The sequence below is a fragment of the Nerophis ophidion genome, linkage group LG13, assembly GCF_033978795.1.
Source record: "Nerophis ophidion isolate RoL-2023_Sa linkage group LG13, RoL_Noph_v1.0, whole genome shotgun sequence".
NCBI lineage: Eukaryota > Metazoa > Chordata > Actinopteri > Syngnathiformes > Syngnathidae > Nerophis > Nerophis ophidion.
Genome location: NC_084623.1, coordinates 12,388,500 through 12,407,927, shown reverse-complemented (window position 1 = coordinate 12,407,927; position 19,428 = coordinate 12,388,500). Strand labels below are relative to the sequence as shown.

Below are 19,428 nucleotides of genomic sequence, written 5' to 3'. Positions count from 1 at the left end.
AAATGCAGATTGGATTTTAACCTATTTAAAACATGTCATCAAAATTCTAAAATTAGTCTTAACCAGGAAAAATTACTAATGATGTTCCATAAATTATTTTTAAAATAGATTCGAATAAGCTAGTTTTTCTCTTCTTTTTTTCGGTTGATTTTTGAACTTTAAAGAGTCAATGTTTTTTCCTCTTTTAGACCGTTCAATTAAGTGTTTTTTTCATCATTTATTCTCTACAAAAAACCTTCCGTAAAAGGAAAAAAAAACATACGATGGAATGACAGACAGAAATACCCTTTTTTTTCATATATATGTATATATATATTTATTTATAAAGGTAAATTGAGCAAATTGGCTATATCTGGCAATTTATTTAAGTGTGTATCAAACTGGTAGCCCTTCGCATCAATCAGTACCCAAGAAGTAGCTCTTGGTGACCCCTTATTTAGATAGAATTATTCTAACACCAATTTAGTGTTGCCAATCAACCTATCCCCCCGGTGCATGTCTTTGGAAGTGGGAGGAAGCCGGAGTCCCCGGAAGGTACCCACGCTTTCAAGCTCCCCCCGCCACCCCAAAAGGGACAAGCGGTAGAAAGATGGATGGATGGACATCAAAAGCCTCAGATGGCCCATTTCAATCCTCATCATAAACCTCTTTGCAACATGCTTCATTCGGCCAAATGGGGAGATTATTGTAATCTGGCACGAGACAACACCCCCACTTCGGATGCAATGACAGACCCACTCACACACACACACACACACACACACACACACACACAAGTATTATCATGTCTGCACTGTTTTTTTGTTGTCCTTTTTAAAATCTCAGCAGGCTGAACGATAGCATTTCAAGTGAATGTTTTCAAAGTATGACAGAGAACGACTGCACATAATACCCATCCATCCATTTCTACCGCTTATTCCCTTTCAATGCGTCGTTATTAGGGCTGTCAAAGTTAACGCCTTAACTATAATTTCCTTTAACGACTCTAAGTTTTTTCAAGCGCGATTAACATGCACGCATCCTGGATATTTATTTGCATTCAGTTACCGTTGAGCCGCAAGCGGGGGGAAAAATAGCGAGCAGCCCTAGACAAAGATACCCAGAAAGCCTCGGTCCAAAGCATTGGCAAGTCAGTCTTCCGAAAAGACGAGTCCAATTTTATCAATAACCGTTGGAGCAAAAGCTTGCTGGAGTGCTTGCATTCAGAGAGGTGGAGCTTCACGTTCGTGTTTAGATTACAGTTTACTGCACTGATAACATGAAATGTAGATTTTGACTAAGGATGCACCGAAATTAAAATTTGTGGCCGAAGCCGAAGCCGAATAAAATTTAAAAGCTTGGCCGAAGGCCGAATACTGAATACCGAATAATGAATGCAGTTTTTCACAATTTTTTTTATATTGCATAAACAGCCTACAATAAATTTTTTTGACATTTTTTTTTAAATAGAGTACATTTTTATTGAATATTGACGGCCACGGCCCCCTGACACCCCTTCTTAACTGTCTATGCGACGTCAAGGCTTGGTTAGCCCAGAATTTTTTAATAATGAATGAAGGAAAAACGGAAATTTTAGTTTTTTGTCCGGCCCTCACTAAAATTATGTGCGTCCCAAAGTCACCAGCCTTGGCGTCACTATAGACAGCGATTTTAAACTAGACAAACAAGTCAATGGCGTTTTAAAATCGTGTTTTTATCACCTTCGTCTTTTAGTAAAGGTTAAACCGTTTTTATCTTTTAACCTTTTTGAACAAGTCGTGCATGCTTTTATTTCAAGTCGCCTGGACTACTGCAATGCACTTTATGCTGGCATTAGCCAAAAAGCTCTCTCCCGGTTGCAGTTAGTCCAGAACGCGGCAGCACGACTTTTAACAGGGGCCAGGAAACGCCAGCATATAACCCCAATTCTTCAGAGTTTGCACTGGCTCCCTGTTCATTTTAGAATTGATTGTAAAACATTGCTGTTTGTTTTTAAATCTTTACATGGACTGGCACCTCAATATATCTCGGACCTCATCCAAATTTACATTCCTGCGCGCGCTCTGAGGTCCGAGAGCCAGTTCCAGCTCGTGGTGCCCAAGACCAGACTTAAGACCAGGGGAGACAGGGCCTTCTCTGTGGTCGGCCCTAAGCTCTGGAACACTCTGCCGCTCCATGTTCAAACTGCTTCCACAGTGGAGTGTTTTAAGTCTCGTCTCAAGACCCACTTTTATTCTTTGGCTTTTAACACTACGTGAGTTGTGTGGTCCTCTGTGTTTCTTATACACTTTGATTTCTATTTTACTGTTTTAATTGATTTTACCCTTTAAAATAGTTTTTAATCATATTTGTTTTTATATTGTTTTTATTGGTTTTATATTTATTTATTTTTTGTTTTTATTCAGTCATTGGTGGAGCATAATATATATATATATATATACATATATATATATATATATATATACTTTTTTTTCTTTTTTTTAATTTATTTATTTATTTTATTTATTTTTTATTTTTTTTTACAATTGTTTTTAACACGGCTCTGCAGCACTTTGGAAACGTTATTGTTGTTTAAATGTGCTATATAAATAAAGTGGATTGGATTGGATTGGATTGACATTTTTTTAATATTCCAGTAGCCGTGGCTTTTCAAAAAAGGCACAAAGTTTTTCATTTATATTAGGCCTTAAAACAAAACATGCATTCCCCAAAAAATAAAGTGCATTAAAGTGGATAAACCCACAACAAATGAATTATTGTCCTTTTGGCAAAAGTCTACTTAGCCACAGTAGATAGGCTAATAATATAAACAGAAGGCTCAAGTAAATCTCAATTAAGTGTGTGCTTGTAACCTCATACACTTATACAGGTAGCCTACACAACAGGCTAATAATGTAAACAGAGGCCCCACTAAATCTCAATTAAGTGTGTGCTTGTAACCTCATACACTTATACAGGTAGCCTACACAACAGGCTAATAATGTAAACAACACACACACAATGTAAAGAGCACACATCGGAGAAATACCGTCTGCTCGGTATCGTGTAACGGGGCTCAATGTGCTCCATGAGTCTCCGACAGCCAATTTCCTCCACAACACTAAACGGTTGATCATCCAAAACCATAAACTCCATTACCTTCTTTGTAAGTCCGTTTGCTTTGGCACTGTCAGTCGCAAACTTTTTCTTCCTCTCAAAGACGTCGGCCACGAGGCACCTCCTCGAGACAGTTTGGCTGAACATTCGTTACAAACTGCAATACTTTTGTCACTTTCCGACACTTTGAAATATCTCCACACCGCTGACATTTTTCCGAAGGCGCCTGGTTACAACGTCACCGCCTCACTGCACGTTGGTTGATTGCGTCATCGCGTCAAAAAAATTGCGTCATTGCGTCACACGCCGCTATTCGGCCTTGCATTTAACTCATTCCACCAAAGGCGGAATGTGGCTTTTTTTGCCATATTCGTCCGAATATATTCGGTTACCGATTAATCGGTGCATCCCTAATTTTGACTGTAACTGATTTAGTAAGATGGATTACAAGCTCAGCAGAAAGGAAAGATCAAGAGGCAATTTTTTTTATTGTCTTTATTGTCCGTCGTCAAGACACCTCTTCTTAAAGGTCTACTGAAACCCACTACTACCGACCACGCAGTCTGATCATTTATACATCAATGATGAAATATTAACATTGCAACACATGCCAATACGACCTTTTTATTTCACTAAATTGCAATTTTAAATTTTGCGCGAAGTATCCTGTTGAAAACGTCGCGGTATGATGACGCGTGTGCGTGACGGCACGGATTGGTAGCGGACATGTTGTTCCAGCCCCGATCCCAGCTATAAGTCGTCTGCTTTAATCGCATAATTGCACAGTATTCTGGACATCGGTGTTGCTGAATCTTATGCAATTTGTTCAATTAATAATGGAGACGTCAAAGAAGAAAGATGTAGGTGGGAAGCGGTGTATTGCGGCAGCCTTTAGCGACACAAACACAGCCGGTGTTTCCTTGTTTACATTCCCGAAAGATGACGGTGAAGCTTTACTATGGAACAGAGCGGTCAAGCGAACATGGTTCCCTACCACATGTCAAACGGCAGGTTTCGGTGAGGAAGTTGTGGTAATAAGTCGGCTCTTACCGTAGACATGAGCGGATAGCTTGCGTCGTTCCTCGTGCACCTGTCAAAGAGGCAGCTACGGACTCTTTTGCCTCCTCCGACCGGCTGCCCCCGAACGTGGGATGCTTCCACCAGGGAGGAGGGGGAAAAAAAAGCTCAGCCTGGCCCGAACGGCTGCCTTTGCTTCGCCTCGTCGAGAAACGTGGCGTCCCTCAGAGACATTGGCGGTCACCACACCCGTGGCCACACCCCTTCGACTTTCAGATACCATATAATCTCACTAAAACACTAGTAACACAATAAGCAGATAGGGGATTTTCCAGAATTATCCTAGTAAATGTGTCTAATAACATCTAAATCGCTCACACTGCCCTCGCCTTTTTTTTCTTTTTTCTAGTCCTTCACTCTAACTTTCCTCATCCATGAATATTTCACCCTCGCTCAAATTAATGGTCCGAATCGCTCTCGCTGCTGGTGGCCATGATTGTAAACAATGTGAGGATGTGAGGAGCTCCACAACCCGTGACGTCACACGCACATCGTCTGCTACTTCCGGTACAGGCAAGGCTTTTTTATTAGCGACCAAAAGTTGCGAACTTTATCGTCGATGTTCTCTACTAAATCCTTTCAGCAAAAATATGGCGAGCTCGCGAAATGATCAAGTATGACACATAGAATGGACCTGCTATCCCCGTTTAAATAAGAAAATCTCATTTCAGTAGGCCTTTAAACCAATCACAGACTTATGGCATCAAGATGATAGTGCTACGCATTAGAGATGTCCGATAAATGCTTTAAAATGTAATATCGGAAATTATTGGTATCAGTTTCAAAAACGAAACAATTAATGACGTTTTAAAACGCTGCTATCCGGTAAAACTTGGACATAAGGATAAGTACAGAGCAGTTGCGTCTCCCAGTCAGCAACCTCTCCCCTCGACCACACACAACACATGAGTTGACGACTGCAGCATGAGAGGTTTACTGGCGACGCTTGATGACCTCATCAAACTGTCACGAGCGGAGCATAACAACCACAAGAGTGTGTTGTTGCCGGTGCTGTAGCCTGGCTAACAAGCGAGTTCGCTCAGTGACTGACTAACGACATGGTTTTGGATTATTCTAAAGTGTGTCTGATGGATAAAAAACTGGCAATTTGCAATGACTGCAAAAAGTTGGTTAAGCGAGGAGGAACCAAGACGTGCAACTTGATCTCCCACCTCTTCAAGAATTATAAAAAGATACACGATGAATGCAAGCGAAAGATGGATGAAAAGCAAACACCGAAAAAAAGGAGTACCACACAGTTGTCGCTTAAAGACTCCGCCAAGAAAAACAAAACTGAAGCTGTCGCTGAGGGAAGGGGGTAATCTCGACAGCCCCAGTTAGACACAATATGAGACTATTAATGAAATGCAAATGTGTTGATACTCGTGATATCGCCCTGTCTCTGCTCTGTCTGCGTCACGGCACTCGATGTTCCCTTGGCAGTCGGAAGGGCCGATTCAGGGTCTGAAAACACTGATACGCTTTGAAAGGATAGAAAACGTACAACTTCAGCACAATTGATAATAACTATAGCAACGGCCCTCAAGCACAATTGTGTGATAACTAATCCAACAGTAACACAGACACAGAAAGGTTTGTTATTGTTTGCGCTATGGCACCATTTTTTGGAAGAGTTTGCTCACTTAGTTCAGATTAAAAGTCTAGAGCAGGGGTGTCAAACTCAAATACAGAGTGGGCCAAAATTTTAAACTGAACAGAGGTTGAACAAATTAACCTTGTAATAGAGACCCAAACAAGTTTTGCATTGAATATTGAACAAGCAAGGCTTATATAACTTCATAGTGACATGCAAAATCAAGTTAATAATAATAATAATACAAATGTCAATGGGATATCAAATAAAATTTGAATAAAAATGTAATGCCTCTTTTCTATTTGCAGCCTTCTGAGGTAAATATCAAAATAAACATTTTCTATAGGCTAATAATGAATTTGAAAATAAAATAACAATAATGAATGAATCAAACGTTCAAGCCTTGAAGTAGCAAGAGAGTCTATGAATAAAATGTTAATTATTGCTCAGTTTGCTACACTGATTTGCTTCAACACTGAATATGGAACAAGCAACGCTTATATAACTTAATAGTGCAAAATCAACTTAAAAAAAAAAAAATATATATATATATTAAATACAATTTAAATAAAAAAATGAATGCCTCTTTTCTATTTGCAGCCTTCAGAGGTAAATATCAACATTAACTTTTTCCACAGGCTAATACATTTGAAAATAGAATAACAATGAATAAATCAACCATTCAGACCTTTTTACTGGCATCTTTTCTTGCAAGCTAGTTCATTAATGTCGGGGCGCAGGTGGGTGGGGTTGGGGAAGAGGGGTTAGATAGTGCTGCAAGGGGTTCTGGGTATTTGTTCGGTTGTGTTTATGTTGTGTTACGGTGCGGATGTTCTCCCGAAATGTGTTTGTCATTCTTGTTTGGTGTGGGCTCACAGTGTGGCGCATATTTGTAACAGTGTTAAAGTTGTTTATACGGCCACCCTCAGTGTGACCTGTATGGCTGTTGATCAAGTATGCATTGCATCCACCGCATAAATTACCCGACTGGGCCGGCACGCTGTTTGTAAGGAAGAAAAGTGGACGTGATGACAGGTAGTAGGGGACGCTAAAGGCAGTACCTCTAAGGCACGCCCCCAATATTGTTGTCCAGGTGGAAAATGGGAGAATGGTTGCCCTGGGAGATTTTCGGGAGGGGCACTCAAATTTGGGAGTCTCCCGGGAAAATCTGGACTGTTGGTAAGTATGAGAATTAGCGGTGAGCTCTAATGTTAATTTGACATTGCCTCAAGGGCCAAATGAAATTACACGGCGGGCCAAATTTGGCCCGCGGGCCAGAGTTTGACACCCATGGTCTAGAGTATTTTCTTCTGTTTCTTGCCATGAACCGGAATTATAAGTCTCGTTCGTTCGACCGGTCGTCAATAGTTTTTCCACTGGTACTGTTACTTCATTTAGCACCCCAAGCAACGCTACAGTGTTACAATATATCAATACATGCTTACTAAACTGTTCCATCTTTGATAATAGTGTTTTTTATGCATATTTGTATGTGTTATCGTCATTAGTGTTAGCTAAAATGCTAACACGTTTACAAGTGTCTGTCTTAGTATTACTAACTCACAACAGCATTCTTTTTGTATTGTTTCAGTTTCACAAATTCCTCAGTAAATTCAACATTGAGTCTATTTAGCTGATTGAAGAGCAAGTGGGTCTATGGCATCAGCTTCTGTTTTGTTTGAGCCTCCGTTTTACTACTGAAACATTTTTTTTTCCTTCTAAAATTTAGCAAGTACGGCTTATAGACCAGTACATCGGAAAATATGGCAACTCAATTAGTAAATGCTAAACTATCTGAACACATCCACATAGCATTTTAATGAATAAAAAAGCAATTTAGTGTAATATCTAACCCAACCCCCTTAAGCTATTTAATTTCTTCTTTATTAATCTTAATACTGTAGTATTACTATTCCGCCACTTAGAAACCTTTTCTGAAGGCTTTTTTTTAGCACATTTATATACCATATATTTCAAGAAATGTGTACACATCTTCATCATGACAGGATGTACAGAAATACTCACATGTGAAGTAGGGCTGGGTGATATGGCCTTTTATTAATATCTCAATATTTTTGGGCCATGCCACGATACATGATATATATCGCAATATTTTGCCTTAGCCTTGAATGAACACTTGATGCATATAATCACAGCAGTATGATGATTCTATGTGTCTACATTAAAACATTTTTGTTCATACTGCATATATATATGCTCATTTTAAACGTTCATACAGAAAGGGAAATCACAACTAAGTCAATTTACCATTTATGAAACAGTTATTAAGGAGTGGCACAAACATTCATGTACTTTCAAAACAAAGTGCAAGATTGTCGGAGACATTTTGAAACAAGCTATTAGTGCACTTTTGTGCATGATGTCACTAAGATAACGTATCAAAACAACAATTGTACTACAATACCAATATTTTTGTACCACTACAATAGTTTAAAACAAATAAAGTGCACTTTTTTGCATGAATACACGCAAGATATTTCAAAAACTGTCAAATAGAAATGAGCTGCATCATAGGCAATCATAAGGTTATATGTTGTATGTTATATGCCCCAGTGAGCTGAACGACTACAGACCAGTGGCGCTCACCTCTCATCTAATGAAGACATTGGAGCGGCTATTTCTCAGCCTCCTCAGACCACAGGTGCAACATGCCCAGGACAGCCTGCAGTTTGCGTACCAGGAAGGCGTTGGTGTGGAGGATGCTATCCTTTACCTGCTGCATCGAGCCCACTCACACCTGGATAAGGGAAATGGCACTGTGAGGATCCTGTTCCTGGACTTCTCGAGTGCCTTTAATACCATCCAGCCCCGCCTCCTTCAGTACAAGCTCTACAAAATGCAAGTGGACCCCTGCCTGGTTGCCTGGATTTCGAACTACCTCACCGACAGGCCACAGTACATCAGACTGAAGGACATCACGTCTGACACTGTGATCAGCAGCACCGGAGCACCGCAGGGAACGGTGCTGGCCCCTCTTCTCTTCACCCTGTACACCGCTGACTTCTGCTACAACTCAGAGCTGTGTCACATCCAGAAGTACGCGGATGACACAGCCATCGTCGGGTGCATCAGGGACGGCAGAGAGGAGGAGTTTCGGAACCTGGTGAGGGACTTTGTTGTCTGGTGCCACACGAACGTCTTGCAGCTCAATCCGTCAAAGACCAAGGAGCTGGTCATTGACTTTGGGAGGTCGAGTCCACGGTCACAACCTATTGTGATCAAGGGAGTTGAGGTACAGACCGTGGACTCATTCAAGTACCTCGGGGTTTGGGTGGACAATAAGCTGGACTGGACTGTTAACACGGACCACCAGTACAAGAAAGGACAGAGCAGGCTGTACTTCCTCAGGAGACTGCACTCCTTCAACATTTGTAGAAAACTCCTGTGGATGTACTACCAGTCTGTGGTTGCCAGTGTTCTGTTCTACATGGTAGTGTGCTGGGGGGGGGCAGTACATCTAAGAAGGACAGCTCCAGACTTGAGAAACTGATGAGGCGGGCCGGTTCTACAATCGGAATGAAACTGGACTCACTGGTGACGGTGGCAGAGAAGAGGACTGTGGACAAACTAGTGAGCATCCTGGATGATGCCAGTCACCCTCTGCATAGCGTTATCAGTAGCCAGAGGAGCCTGTTCAGTGCTAGACTGCTTCATCCCAAGTGCAGTACTAATAGACTCAAGAACTCCTTTGTCCCACATGCCATTAGACTGTACAACTCCTCTCTGGGATGGGGGACGGGGGGTATTAGGATGACAGGGGATGCAAAACATTAACAGTGCAATACGTTTTCATAACATGGTCACTACTGCCTACTTTGTCTTGTTATATTCTTATTTTACTGTTATATTGTTATTCCCATTGTTTTTATTCTTTTTGTAATATTTCTCTATTTTGTTTCCATTTAAACCCCCATTATTTACTTTTTACTTTTTTCTTTAAATTGATCTCAACTCTGTATGTACACTGCTGCTGGAATTTTAATTTTCCTGAAGGAACTCTCCTGAAGGAATCAATAAAGTACTATCTATCTATCTATCTATCTATCTATGTCCTTCATTCTGTGGTAGGTTCCTGCGGAAGTTGTCTCCTTCTGTTGTTGACTATTTTTTTCATACAAGCACTCTTCATTCTCAAATGGGTGACTTTTCAAACGATGCTACAAATTAGCAATAATGCTACTTTTTGGAGCAACGCTTTTGCCGCATAACGGTTCAACATCTTCCCGCTTGAAGCCAAACCACCGCCAAACGATGCACCTTGTGCTGTTTTTCTTGGGAATTAATTATTCCTCCATTTGTTACCAGATTTGCAACTTTTCTCTTTCGTATTACCACTCGCACCGCGCCGTTAGCATCACAGCTAATGTAGCTACCTCTTTGCTCGGGGAGGGCGTGTGACGTAAGAAGGTGCACTCGTTTATGTCTCTTTGAGAAAGAGAGACAAGAAAGAGTGGTAAAAGCATGTTGTGTAATGCCCGCAGCTAAAAGCAACTGTGTGAGAACGTATACTCGAATATCACGATATATCGCACAGAGACAAACCCACAATATATCGAGTATATCGATATATTGCCCAGCCCTAATCCGAAGTAAGGCGGTCAAGGTTGTCATCCATTTTGGTTTTCCGGTCCGATTTTTGGGAGAATTTGGGAAAGTTGTGTTTTTTTTGTGTGTGTGTTATGTTCTTCAGTTTCTACAGCTCTCTAAAATTGTTCGTCTTGTCGTCAAAGAGGCAATAATTGCCTTCACAGTGTGATTGCAGCTAATTGAAAATAAATGAGTTGTCACAATAACACTGGATTGAAAACGGCATAAGACAGTCACTCCATTTCTATACTTTAGCAACTCTCCTAAATACATCTTTACTTTTACCAACTGGCCCGTATGACCATTTGTATTTGTGTCCATGTCTTGAAACTGTTGGGGGATTACTTTATCGATAATGCTGCAGGGTTCCACCAATTGGTTTCCTGTCGTCGTCGTCGTCCAAGGGGTTTGTGTCTGCTTTATTCGGAACTACCGGCACCTTCATTCAGTTAATGCATGATTTAGGTTGTGTGTTATCCCGTGGGAGCTCAGCCCATGTGAAAGCAATAAATCACACATCTGCGGGGTATCAGTACCGACCATTAAGTTAACCCCAAGTATCGTACTTTTCAAAGTATTGAGCATTGTTCACGTAATTCCGGTTGCCCCTGGGCCGCAACGACAAAGGGGAGTTCGAAAACGAAGTTGAAAATTTCACCGACTGATCAAATTATAACACTTTAATAAAGGGGGCACTTTTGTATTCCCCAAAAATTTTTTTTTAACTATCATCGTTAAAAAATAAAAAATAAAAAACAATGATTGATGTATTCTAAGCTCCAATTACATCAAATCAAATGTTCCGCTTTGAAATATTTTGGGGGCAAATAATTGCATATGTTGTGCGTTTGTCATTAGAAACAATGTAAGTGCACAAAACAAACAAACGAAAAAAATTTAAATAACAAAAATATAATCCATGGATAGATTTTAAGATGATCTCGAGACTTACTTGAAAGTTGAAAAAAAATGTAGCACCTAATTTTAATACTTTTATGAGGGCGGCCCTATTAATGAATCAAAATCAATGTTGTTGTTCAAAGCTCTAATTATGTGACATCGAAAATTCCACTTTTAAAAGTTTTTGGTGGTAAATATTGCATATTTTGTGTGTTTGTCATAAAACACTGACTAAAAAAAACCACACACACAAAAAAATATATAAACATATAATTGACAGATAGATCCAAAGTTGATCACTGACTTTAAAGTAAAAAAAAAACCCTGACCTAATTAAAAATTGCACACTTTTTGTGTTTGCCAAAAAAAAAAGGTTGTGTATTGATTGATTGATTGATTGAAACTTTTATTAGTAGATTGCACAGTTCAGTACATCCATCCATTTTCTACCGCTTATTCCCTTTGGGGTCACGAGGGGCGCTAGTGCCTATATCAGCTACAATCGGGCGGAAGGCAGCGTACACCCTGGACAACAGTTCAGTACATATTCCGTACAATTGACCACTAGATGGTAACACCCGAATAGGTTTTTCAACTTGTTTAAGTCGGGGTCCACGTAAGTCAATTCATGGTATGAATAAAGGGCATAAATTAAACAAACAAAAAACATAAACAAATAATTAAAGCTTATAATCGAAGGATAGATCCAAAGTTAAACAAGAGACTTGAAAGTAAAAAAAACAAAGCATGACCTAATCAAACATTGCATATTGTGTGCATTTGTCATACAAAAAAATTGTTTTTTGATTACTAAAGGGCATAAATCAAACAGAAATAAAACAATAAAAAATCGTAATAGCTTATAATCGAAGGATAGATCTGAAGTTGATCGAGAGACTTGAAAAATGTATGACTTAATTTGAAGACTTATGAGTGGGGCCCTTTTTTATACCCAAGAGTTTTAGTGAGACTTTTTTTTTTTTACTGTCATTGCTCAAAAATAGTAATACATTATAAAATCTATTTTGTTATGAATTGTTGAACTATTTCAGGCACCAGTGACTTCACATCAAATATTCCACATTGGCATATTTTGGGGTTAAAATGTTTTATATTTTGCGTTTTTGCTATAAAAACAGGGTTTTGACAAAAATGGCATAAATCAGAAAACAAAAAAAAGATTAATATCGACAGATAGACTTGAAGTTGATCTATCTGAAAATGAAAAAATGGATATGAATATATGACTTAGTTTTTAACATTTTTATATCACTGAGACACTTCCAAATGTGAGGGGAGTACTAAAGGTTACAACAAAATCTATATATTGGTTTTTAAAATTAATAGTATCAAAAATGGCCCCACCATGCTTTGGTTTGAACAAACAATGTTTAATTTCGACTAGTCTGCATCCAAAACATTGACCACAAATTGGTAATCTGTCCTCTCAGGTTCTAACTTCCACCTGAAGGTCCAGGTCACTGAATTGCTGAGTCAGCAGTACCTGAGCCAGGCCAAAGTGGATGTTTATGTCAACTACACCATCAGCAGCACAGCTCTCACTGGGCCGGAGGGTGGCGCTTTGCTCCAAGTACCTTTCCAAACTGGATTGCCCATCACGGTTGTGGCCAGCAAGGACGGCTACGTCCGCACAGTGTTGCCATACAGAACCGTCAGGACGCCAAGTAAGTTTGCTCTGTGAGCCTGATAAATATTAGCTGTAGTTTTTCTCCTGGACGCTTTATATCCCAAATTTTTAATATTTATATGCAAATGATGAAATACAGAAACAATTAGACAAAAATGTGCAATCTCTGATGGTGTGTATTATTTGTGGATGTCTAACTATTTACAGTGAATTAACACAACCCCAACAAAACATTACTAAAAAACAAAATGTAAATTCAAATCTGGTAACTACAGTAAAAGTAGTATTTAGATAACGATTTTTGCATTCAGAAACACTTTTGTTTCCTGCTTCTCATTTTCCTTGGTTTTTCGGCATGTACAGTAGTCTCTAATTATGTAGCTGTCAGAGTTAGTTTGTGACGAACCCCAAGATGCAGAGAAGGAAGCAGGCATAGTGTTGTGTATTGTTTTCCTGTCTTCTCCGTATTGCTTTTGTTATTTTTCCTCCATCCATTAGTTCCAACTAGGCACACCTGCGACTACTCACTGCTCGGCTCTATTTAAGCTCACCACAGTCAGCTGCTCCTCGCCGGTTAATGACTCCAGTGCTTCCCATGCCCGCATGCTCAACTCGCATCCAACCAAACTCAGTACCTTCCTTCTCCTTTCTTATCACCATTCCTTACATCTGGTGTTTTTGCTCCCTAGTTCCCCAGTAAGCGAGAGAAGTTTTTGTCGAACCTGTGGCTGACCATCAAGAATCCTCCTTCAGTTTAGTCCCCTTCCATGGTATGCGCTTTTGCCCCATCGCCTTGAGTTATCCTTTTGAACTTATTAAAGACAATCTTCTTTTGTGATTCAACTCCGCCTCCCGTCTCTGCATCTTGGGATCCAATCCTACTCAAGACTCAACACATAGAGTGAGAAAACATGATTTAATCTTTAACACGAAAACAAAACCAAACAAAGGGTACAACAAAAAGCGCGCACGAGGCGGATAACAAACTTGGCTATGGACAAACAAAACTGGAAGCAGGGAACAAAAGACAGTAAGCTACAAACAGCTACCGAATACAGCTTACCGCAACGTTGCATTGATACGACACGACATGACACGACAGGTAGCAACCACAAGTAACGATGACAATAATCCAGCCCTGACTGGAAGACAAAGCAGGTACAAATATGAGCGGGCTGATTGACACCAGGTGTGGCCAGGTGCCAATCAGCCGCAACTGAGGGGAAACAGCGCCTAGGGAGAAACACAGGAAACAGACAAAATAAGAGCGCCGACAGGAAACACTACACACACACACAGAGGAAACAAAGACAAATGCAAAGGGAAAACTTAAAACATAGTCAAACTGTCAGGGACAAGCCTGACAGTAGCAGGTTCTCCCTCTTCTACAATTGAACCAATTCCCGGTACTTGGGAAGTATTACCGGTACTCAGCGTTGTGTTCATGTGTCAACAAATGGTAATAGTTTAATAATACAATCTTATTTTTTTTTATTTAACAATTAAAACCGAGCTGATAATGATAACTGCACAGTCCAGTTGTTATTTACATTTTTCTTACACTTCTGAGTATCATTTAGTGTTATATCAACTATTGTAAATTGCAATTGCAATTCCTAGACGTTAGATGGCAGTAGTGTAAAGGCAACCTTTAAACTGTAGGTGCCATTGTTTTTTTTTGTTGCACCCTAAACAGTGTTTAAACTGTAAATATTGTATTTATTACACACTGGATGTTTTATTTTTTTTTTGAATGTCAGAGAGACATGAAACAAAAAACACTATGTAGGTCTGACTTGGACCTACATTTGAATAATTAACATACTTTGGCAAAAATCAACAGGAAGCTTGATATTTTCACTTCAATACAACAACTGCATTACTTTCACAATGCATTAAATAGTGGCACCAAGGCTTACTCTGCCGTGGGGCTCGGGGGCAGCAGCCCAAGGCGCCCTTGCACCTTCGCACCCTATTTTGACCCCCTTAACATGCTTCAAAGTGCAAGTTAAAGCTATTTATCAACAACATCCAGAAACGCCAATCTGTAATTTGACCCCCTTAACATGCTTCAAAACTCACCAAATTTTACACACACACATCAGGACTGGTGAAAATTGCCATCCAATAAAAAAACAAAACCCAACAATGAAAATTGTGCTCTAGCTCCCCCTAGGAAAAAAAACTGACAAAACTGCTTGTAAATTCTGTTAGGAATGTCGTAGAGTGATGAAACAAAAACTTCTATGTAGGTCTGACTAAGATCGGGACTCGGGACACGGCGACAGCGGCCAAAGGCGGACCCGACCAACGCTGCTTGCAGCTTTAATATTGTATTTATTACACACTGGATGTTTTATTTTTTTTTTGTAACATGCATCTTAGTTGTAATTTTCGTTACCAAATTTGGTGGTGTTGAAATCCGCATGTAAAATCAGTCATGCTAATCAGTAGCATATACAGTATATGACACAGTTAATGTATATTACAGTTTAATCAGTCAAAAAATCTCCAACACATTTCACACACGGTTCTTCCTGTTTCAGTATTTTCCTCAGTGACCATGCCACTGGTCGGCCTCACTCAAGGAAACATCTGGCTGTTTGAAGACACTTTCCTGATCACTGACAAAACATCTGGTGCGGTCTTTCCACTGACTTCTTTATTTAAAAGTATAGTAGTAACGTGTAGTGTGATTAAACCCTGTTGTTTACATTGTAGATGCTTCATTGAATCCCGTTGTCCAGTTTCCCAAGAGCCTCCTGAACCTGACAGAGAGCAGCGACATCACTTCTTTTCAAGCCTACTTGACGATCCCCAGGTTCCCTTCAGAGGACGGCGACTTCCTCAGCACTTTGGGAATCATAAGCAGTCCATCAGGTGGATATGTTCAGATGGTGAATGTAGTCAGGAATTTTGGTTTGTGGCACCATTTCAGTCTTTAATATGACTTGTGTAACATGTTAGGGGCAGGGCTATTCAACTAAATTGTTGTAGGTAGCATATTTTCAGAAAACTAAGGAGTCGGGGGGCGAACTTCCCCCTTCAAGATTAGTCTTATTTTGAGATCCAGAATCTTCTACAGTGAACATTTGTTTTTGGTCTATTCCTTTGGTCAGAATTAATACATTTCAGCAAAAAAAGGACTGTTATGCAAATCACTAGCCTTTAGGATAGGGGTAGGGAACCAATGGCTCACGAGCCAGATGTGGCTCTTTTGATGACTGCACCTGGCTCTCGGATAAATCTGAGCTGACATTGCTTAACACAGGGGTCGGGAACCTTTTCGGCTGAGAGAGCCAAGAAGCCAAATATTTTAAAATGTATTTCTGTAAGAGCCATATAATATTTTTTTGTAATAACATTGTTATTCTGAAGCTAACTGTGGAGGGGGGTGTGGCCTGCGGGCCTGCATCGAAGCGGGGTGTTGCCAGGATCGGCCTCGAAATCAGCGACAGGTGCGTAGATGGCCCATCTGGGCCTTGTTATCTATTCACCTGCCGCTCGGTAATAACCAGCAGCCAGGAGGAGAGACGGGGTTGGAGCTGGAGCCAAAGCACAAGCGAGGACGAAAGACAAAAAGACAATTGCTGGAAAGCAACTGAGAGACTTATTGAAAAATAAAACAATATTGTAACCCTGAAACAGGCTCTCATGTTGGTGCTTGGTGGTCTGAAGAACCCCCAGGAGGGCAAGCCCCACACTAACCAATAATAAATAAATAACTTCCTACCATTAACGCAACTTCTTAAACAGGTGCGGTAGACAACGGGTGGATGGATTAAAAATGCATGAGAATGTTTTATATTATGAGCATTATTTTTAACACTGTGATTACAAGTGGAATTATTCATTACTTATCGTGTTAAGCAATGTCAGCTCAGATTTATCCGAGAGCCAGACGCAGTCATCAAACGAGCCACATCTGGCTCTAGAGCCATAGGTTCCCTACCCCTGGCTTAACACGATAAGTAATGAATAATTCCATTTGTAATCACAGTGTTAAAAGTAACGTTCAAAATATAAAACTTTCTCATGCATTTTTAATCCATCCATCCGTTTTCTACCGCACCTGTTCAAGAAGTTGCGTTAAAGGTAAGAAGTTATTTATTTATTATTGGTTAGTGTGGGGCTTGCCCTCCTGGGGGTTCTTCAGACCACCAAGCATCGACATGAGAGCCTGTTTCAGGATTACAATATTGTTTTATTTTTCAATTAGTCTCTCAGTTGCTTTCCAGCAATTGTCTTTTTCTCTTTCGTTCAGCCCCAACCCCGCCTCTCCTTCTGACTGCTGCTTATAACAGAGCGACAGATGATTAGATAACAAGGCCCAGGTGGGCCATCTACACACCTGTCGCTGATTTCAAGGCCGATCCTGGCAACACCCCGCTTCGCTGCAGGCCCGCAGGCCACGCCCCCTCCACATTTAGCTTCAGAATAACAATGTTATTACAAAGAATAAGAGACCTATTATACTCTAGAAATGTTGGTCTTACTTAAAAAAGCACGCGTTTAGTTGTGTTCAGTGTTAAAAAATATATTATATGGCTCTTAAGTAAATACATTTTAAAATATTTGGCTTCTTGGCTCTTTCAGTCAAAAAGGTTCTTGACCCCTGCTTTAGGAGGTTAAAATGTCAATGCAATGGGTTTATACTGGACCAAGTTCTTATATACCCTCTTAAGGCCCAAGCTGTTTGTTTACATGCTTTTTTTTTTAATTTCTCTTTGCTATTTGGGCTTATTGGACCCTAATTACAATAAAAATTAAGAATCATCTTTTGATATGACGTACCTTGTCCATAAGTAACAAACGTGTACTTCATAAATTCCATTGTATGTTATACTCTTCTGACACCACCAGATGGCAGTATAATTGTCCACATAAGCGGCCATAAGACCCCAATGAGGTAGTGTACACAATTTTGGAAATCGGATCTAAAAGGTGCGGTCCACGCATGTGGCTATTGAGCCTTTAGAAGTTTTAAAACAGAAGCCTGCTCGTGTTTTTTCAGAATTTGCTGCACAAATGCTCAGTCTCCCAAGTTTTGAACTAAAATCGGGGGCCGGTTTGGTGTCGTTACCGGGCCCTTGGGCCAATAGTTGAACAGTTATGTGCTAGGGGTAAGAGAGTTTAATGTAGCCTAGTGCTTCGACAAAGACTGACTATGACAGGGGTAGGGAACCAATGGCTCTAGAGCCAGATGTGGCTCTTTTGATGGATGCATCTGGCTCTCAGATTAATCTTAGCTGACATTGGTTAACACGATAAGAAATTAACATTTCCACTGGTAATCGGAGTTAAAAATAATGTTCAAAATACAAAACATTCTCCTGCATTTTAATCCATCCATTCGTTTTCTAACGCATCTGTTCAAGAAGGCGCATTAATGGTAAGAAGTATTCTATTTATTATTGGTTAACTTCAGAATAAAAATGTTATTAAAAAGTATATGAGAGTTATTGTACTCAAAAAATGTTGACGTTACTTAAAAATGCACGCATATAGTTGTATTCAGTGTTAAAAAAATAATATAAGGCTCTCATGGAAATACATTTGAAAATATTTGGCTTTCATGGCTCTCTCAGCCAAAAAGTTTCCCGACCCCTGGACTATGTGGTAGAGCTGCACAATTACTGTATTTTCCAGACTATAGAACACTCCGGTATATAAGCCGCACCCACTAAATTTTAAAAGGAAAAATAAATTTTCCATATATTATCTGCCCCATGAATTGATTAACGTAGACCCCGACTTAAACAAGTTGAAAAACTTATTGGGGTGTTACCATTTAGTGGTCATTTGTACGGAATATGTACTGTACTGTGCAATCTACTAATAAAAGTTTCAATCAATCAATCAATGCAACGTCACAGATACATACGTAGTGAAATGAGTTATTTACACAGAAATATTTTGTAAACGTTTATTTGCATACCTTAATTGTTTCCAAACGGTGCCAATAACACGGCAGTAAAACGGCTGATCAAACAAAACAGAAATCATCCTCAATAACTTCAAAGTGACCATTTGATGAGTTTACTGAGGAATTTGTGAAAGAGAAACAATGGAAACAGAATTCCACTGTAAGTTAATCATACTAACGCAGATATTAACATATTTGTTAACGAGGCAGCACGGTTGAACAGGGCTTAGTGCATGTTCCTCTCAATACGAAGGTCCTGAGTAGTCCTGGATTCAAACCTGGGCTCGGGATCTTTCTGTGTGGAGTTTGCATGTTCTCCCCGTGACTGCGCTGATTCCCGCCGGGTACTCCGGCTTCCTCCCACCGCCAAAGACATGCACCTGGGGATAGGTTGATTGGAAACACTAAATTGGCCCTAGTGTGTGAATGTGAGCGTGAATGTTGTCTGTCTATCTGTGTTGGCCCTGCGATGAGGTGGCGACTTGTCCAGGGTGTATCCCGCCTTCCGCCCGAATGCAGCTGAGATAGGCTCCAGCACCCCCCGCGATCTCAAAAGGGACGAGCGGTAGAAAATGGAAGGGATGGATGGATATTTGTTAA

The 19,428-nt window shown here is 40.1% G+C and overlaps 1 protein-coding gene across 2 annotated transcripts in view; it reads left to right on the top strand.

Moving 5' to 3' along the window:
• LOC133564241 (protein FAM171B-like) overlaps nt 1-19,428 on the top strand; it is a 46,661-nt gene that overhangs the window by 13,202 nt on the left and 14,031 nt on the right. For both annotated transcript variants that reach the window (XM_061918415.1, XM_061918414.1), the window contains exons 2-4: nt 12,706-12,939; nt 15,449-15,541; nt 15,624-15,782. In XM_061918415.1, coding sequence (XP_061774399.1) covers nt 12,706-12,939; nt 15,449-15,541; nt 15,624-15,782 — 486 coding nt within the window. The remainder of the gene's footprint in view (nt 1-12,705; nt 12,940-15,448; nt 15,542-15,623; nt 15,783-19,428) is intronic.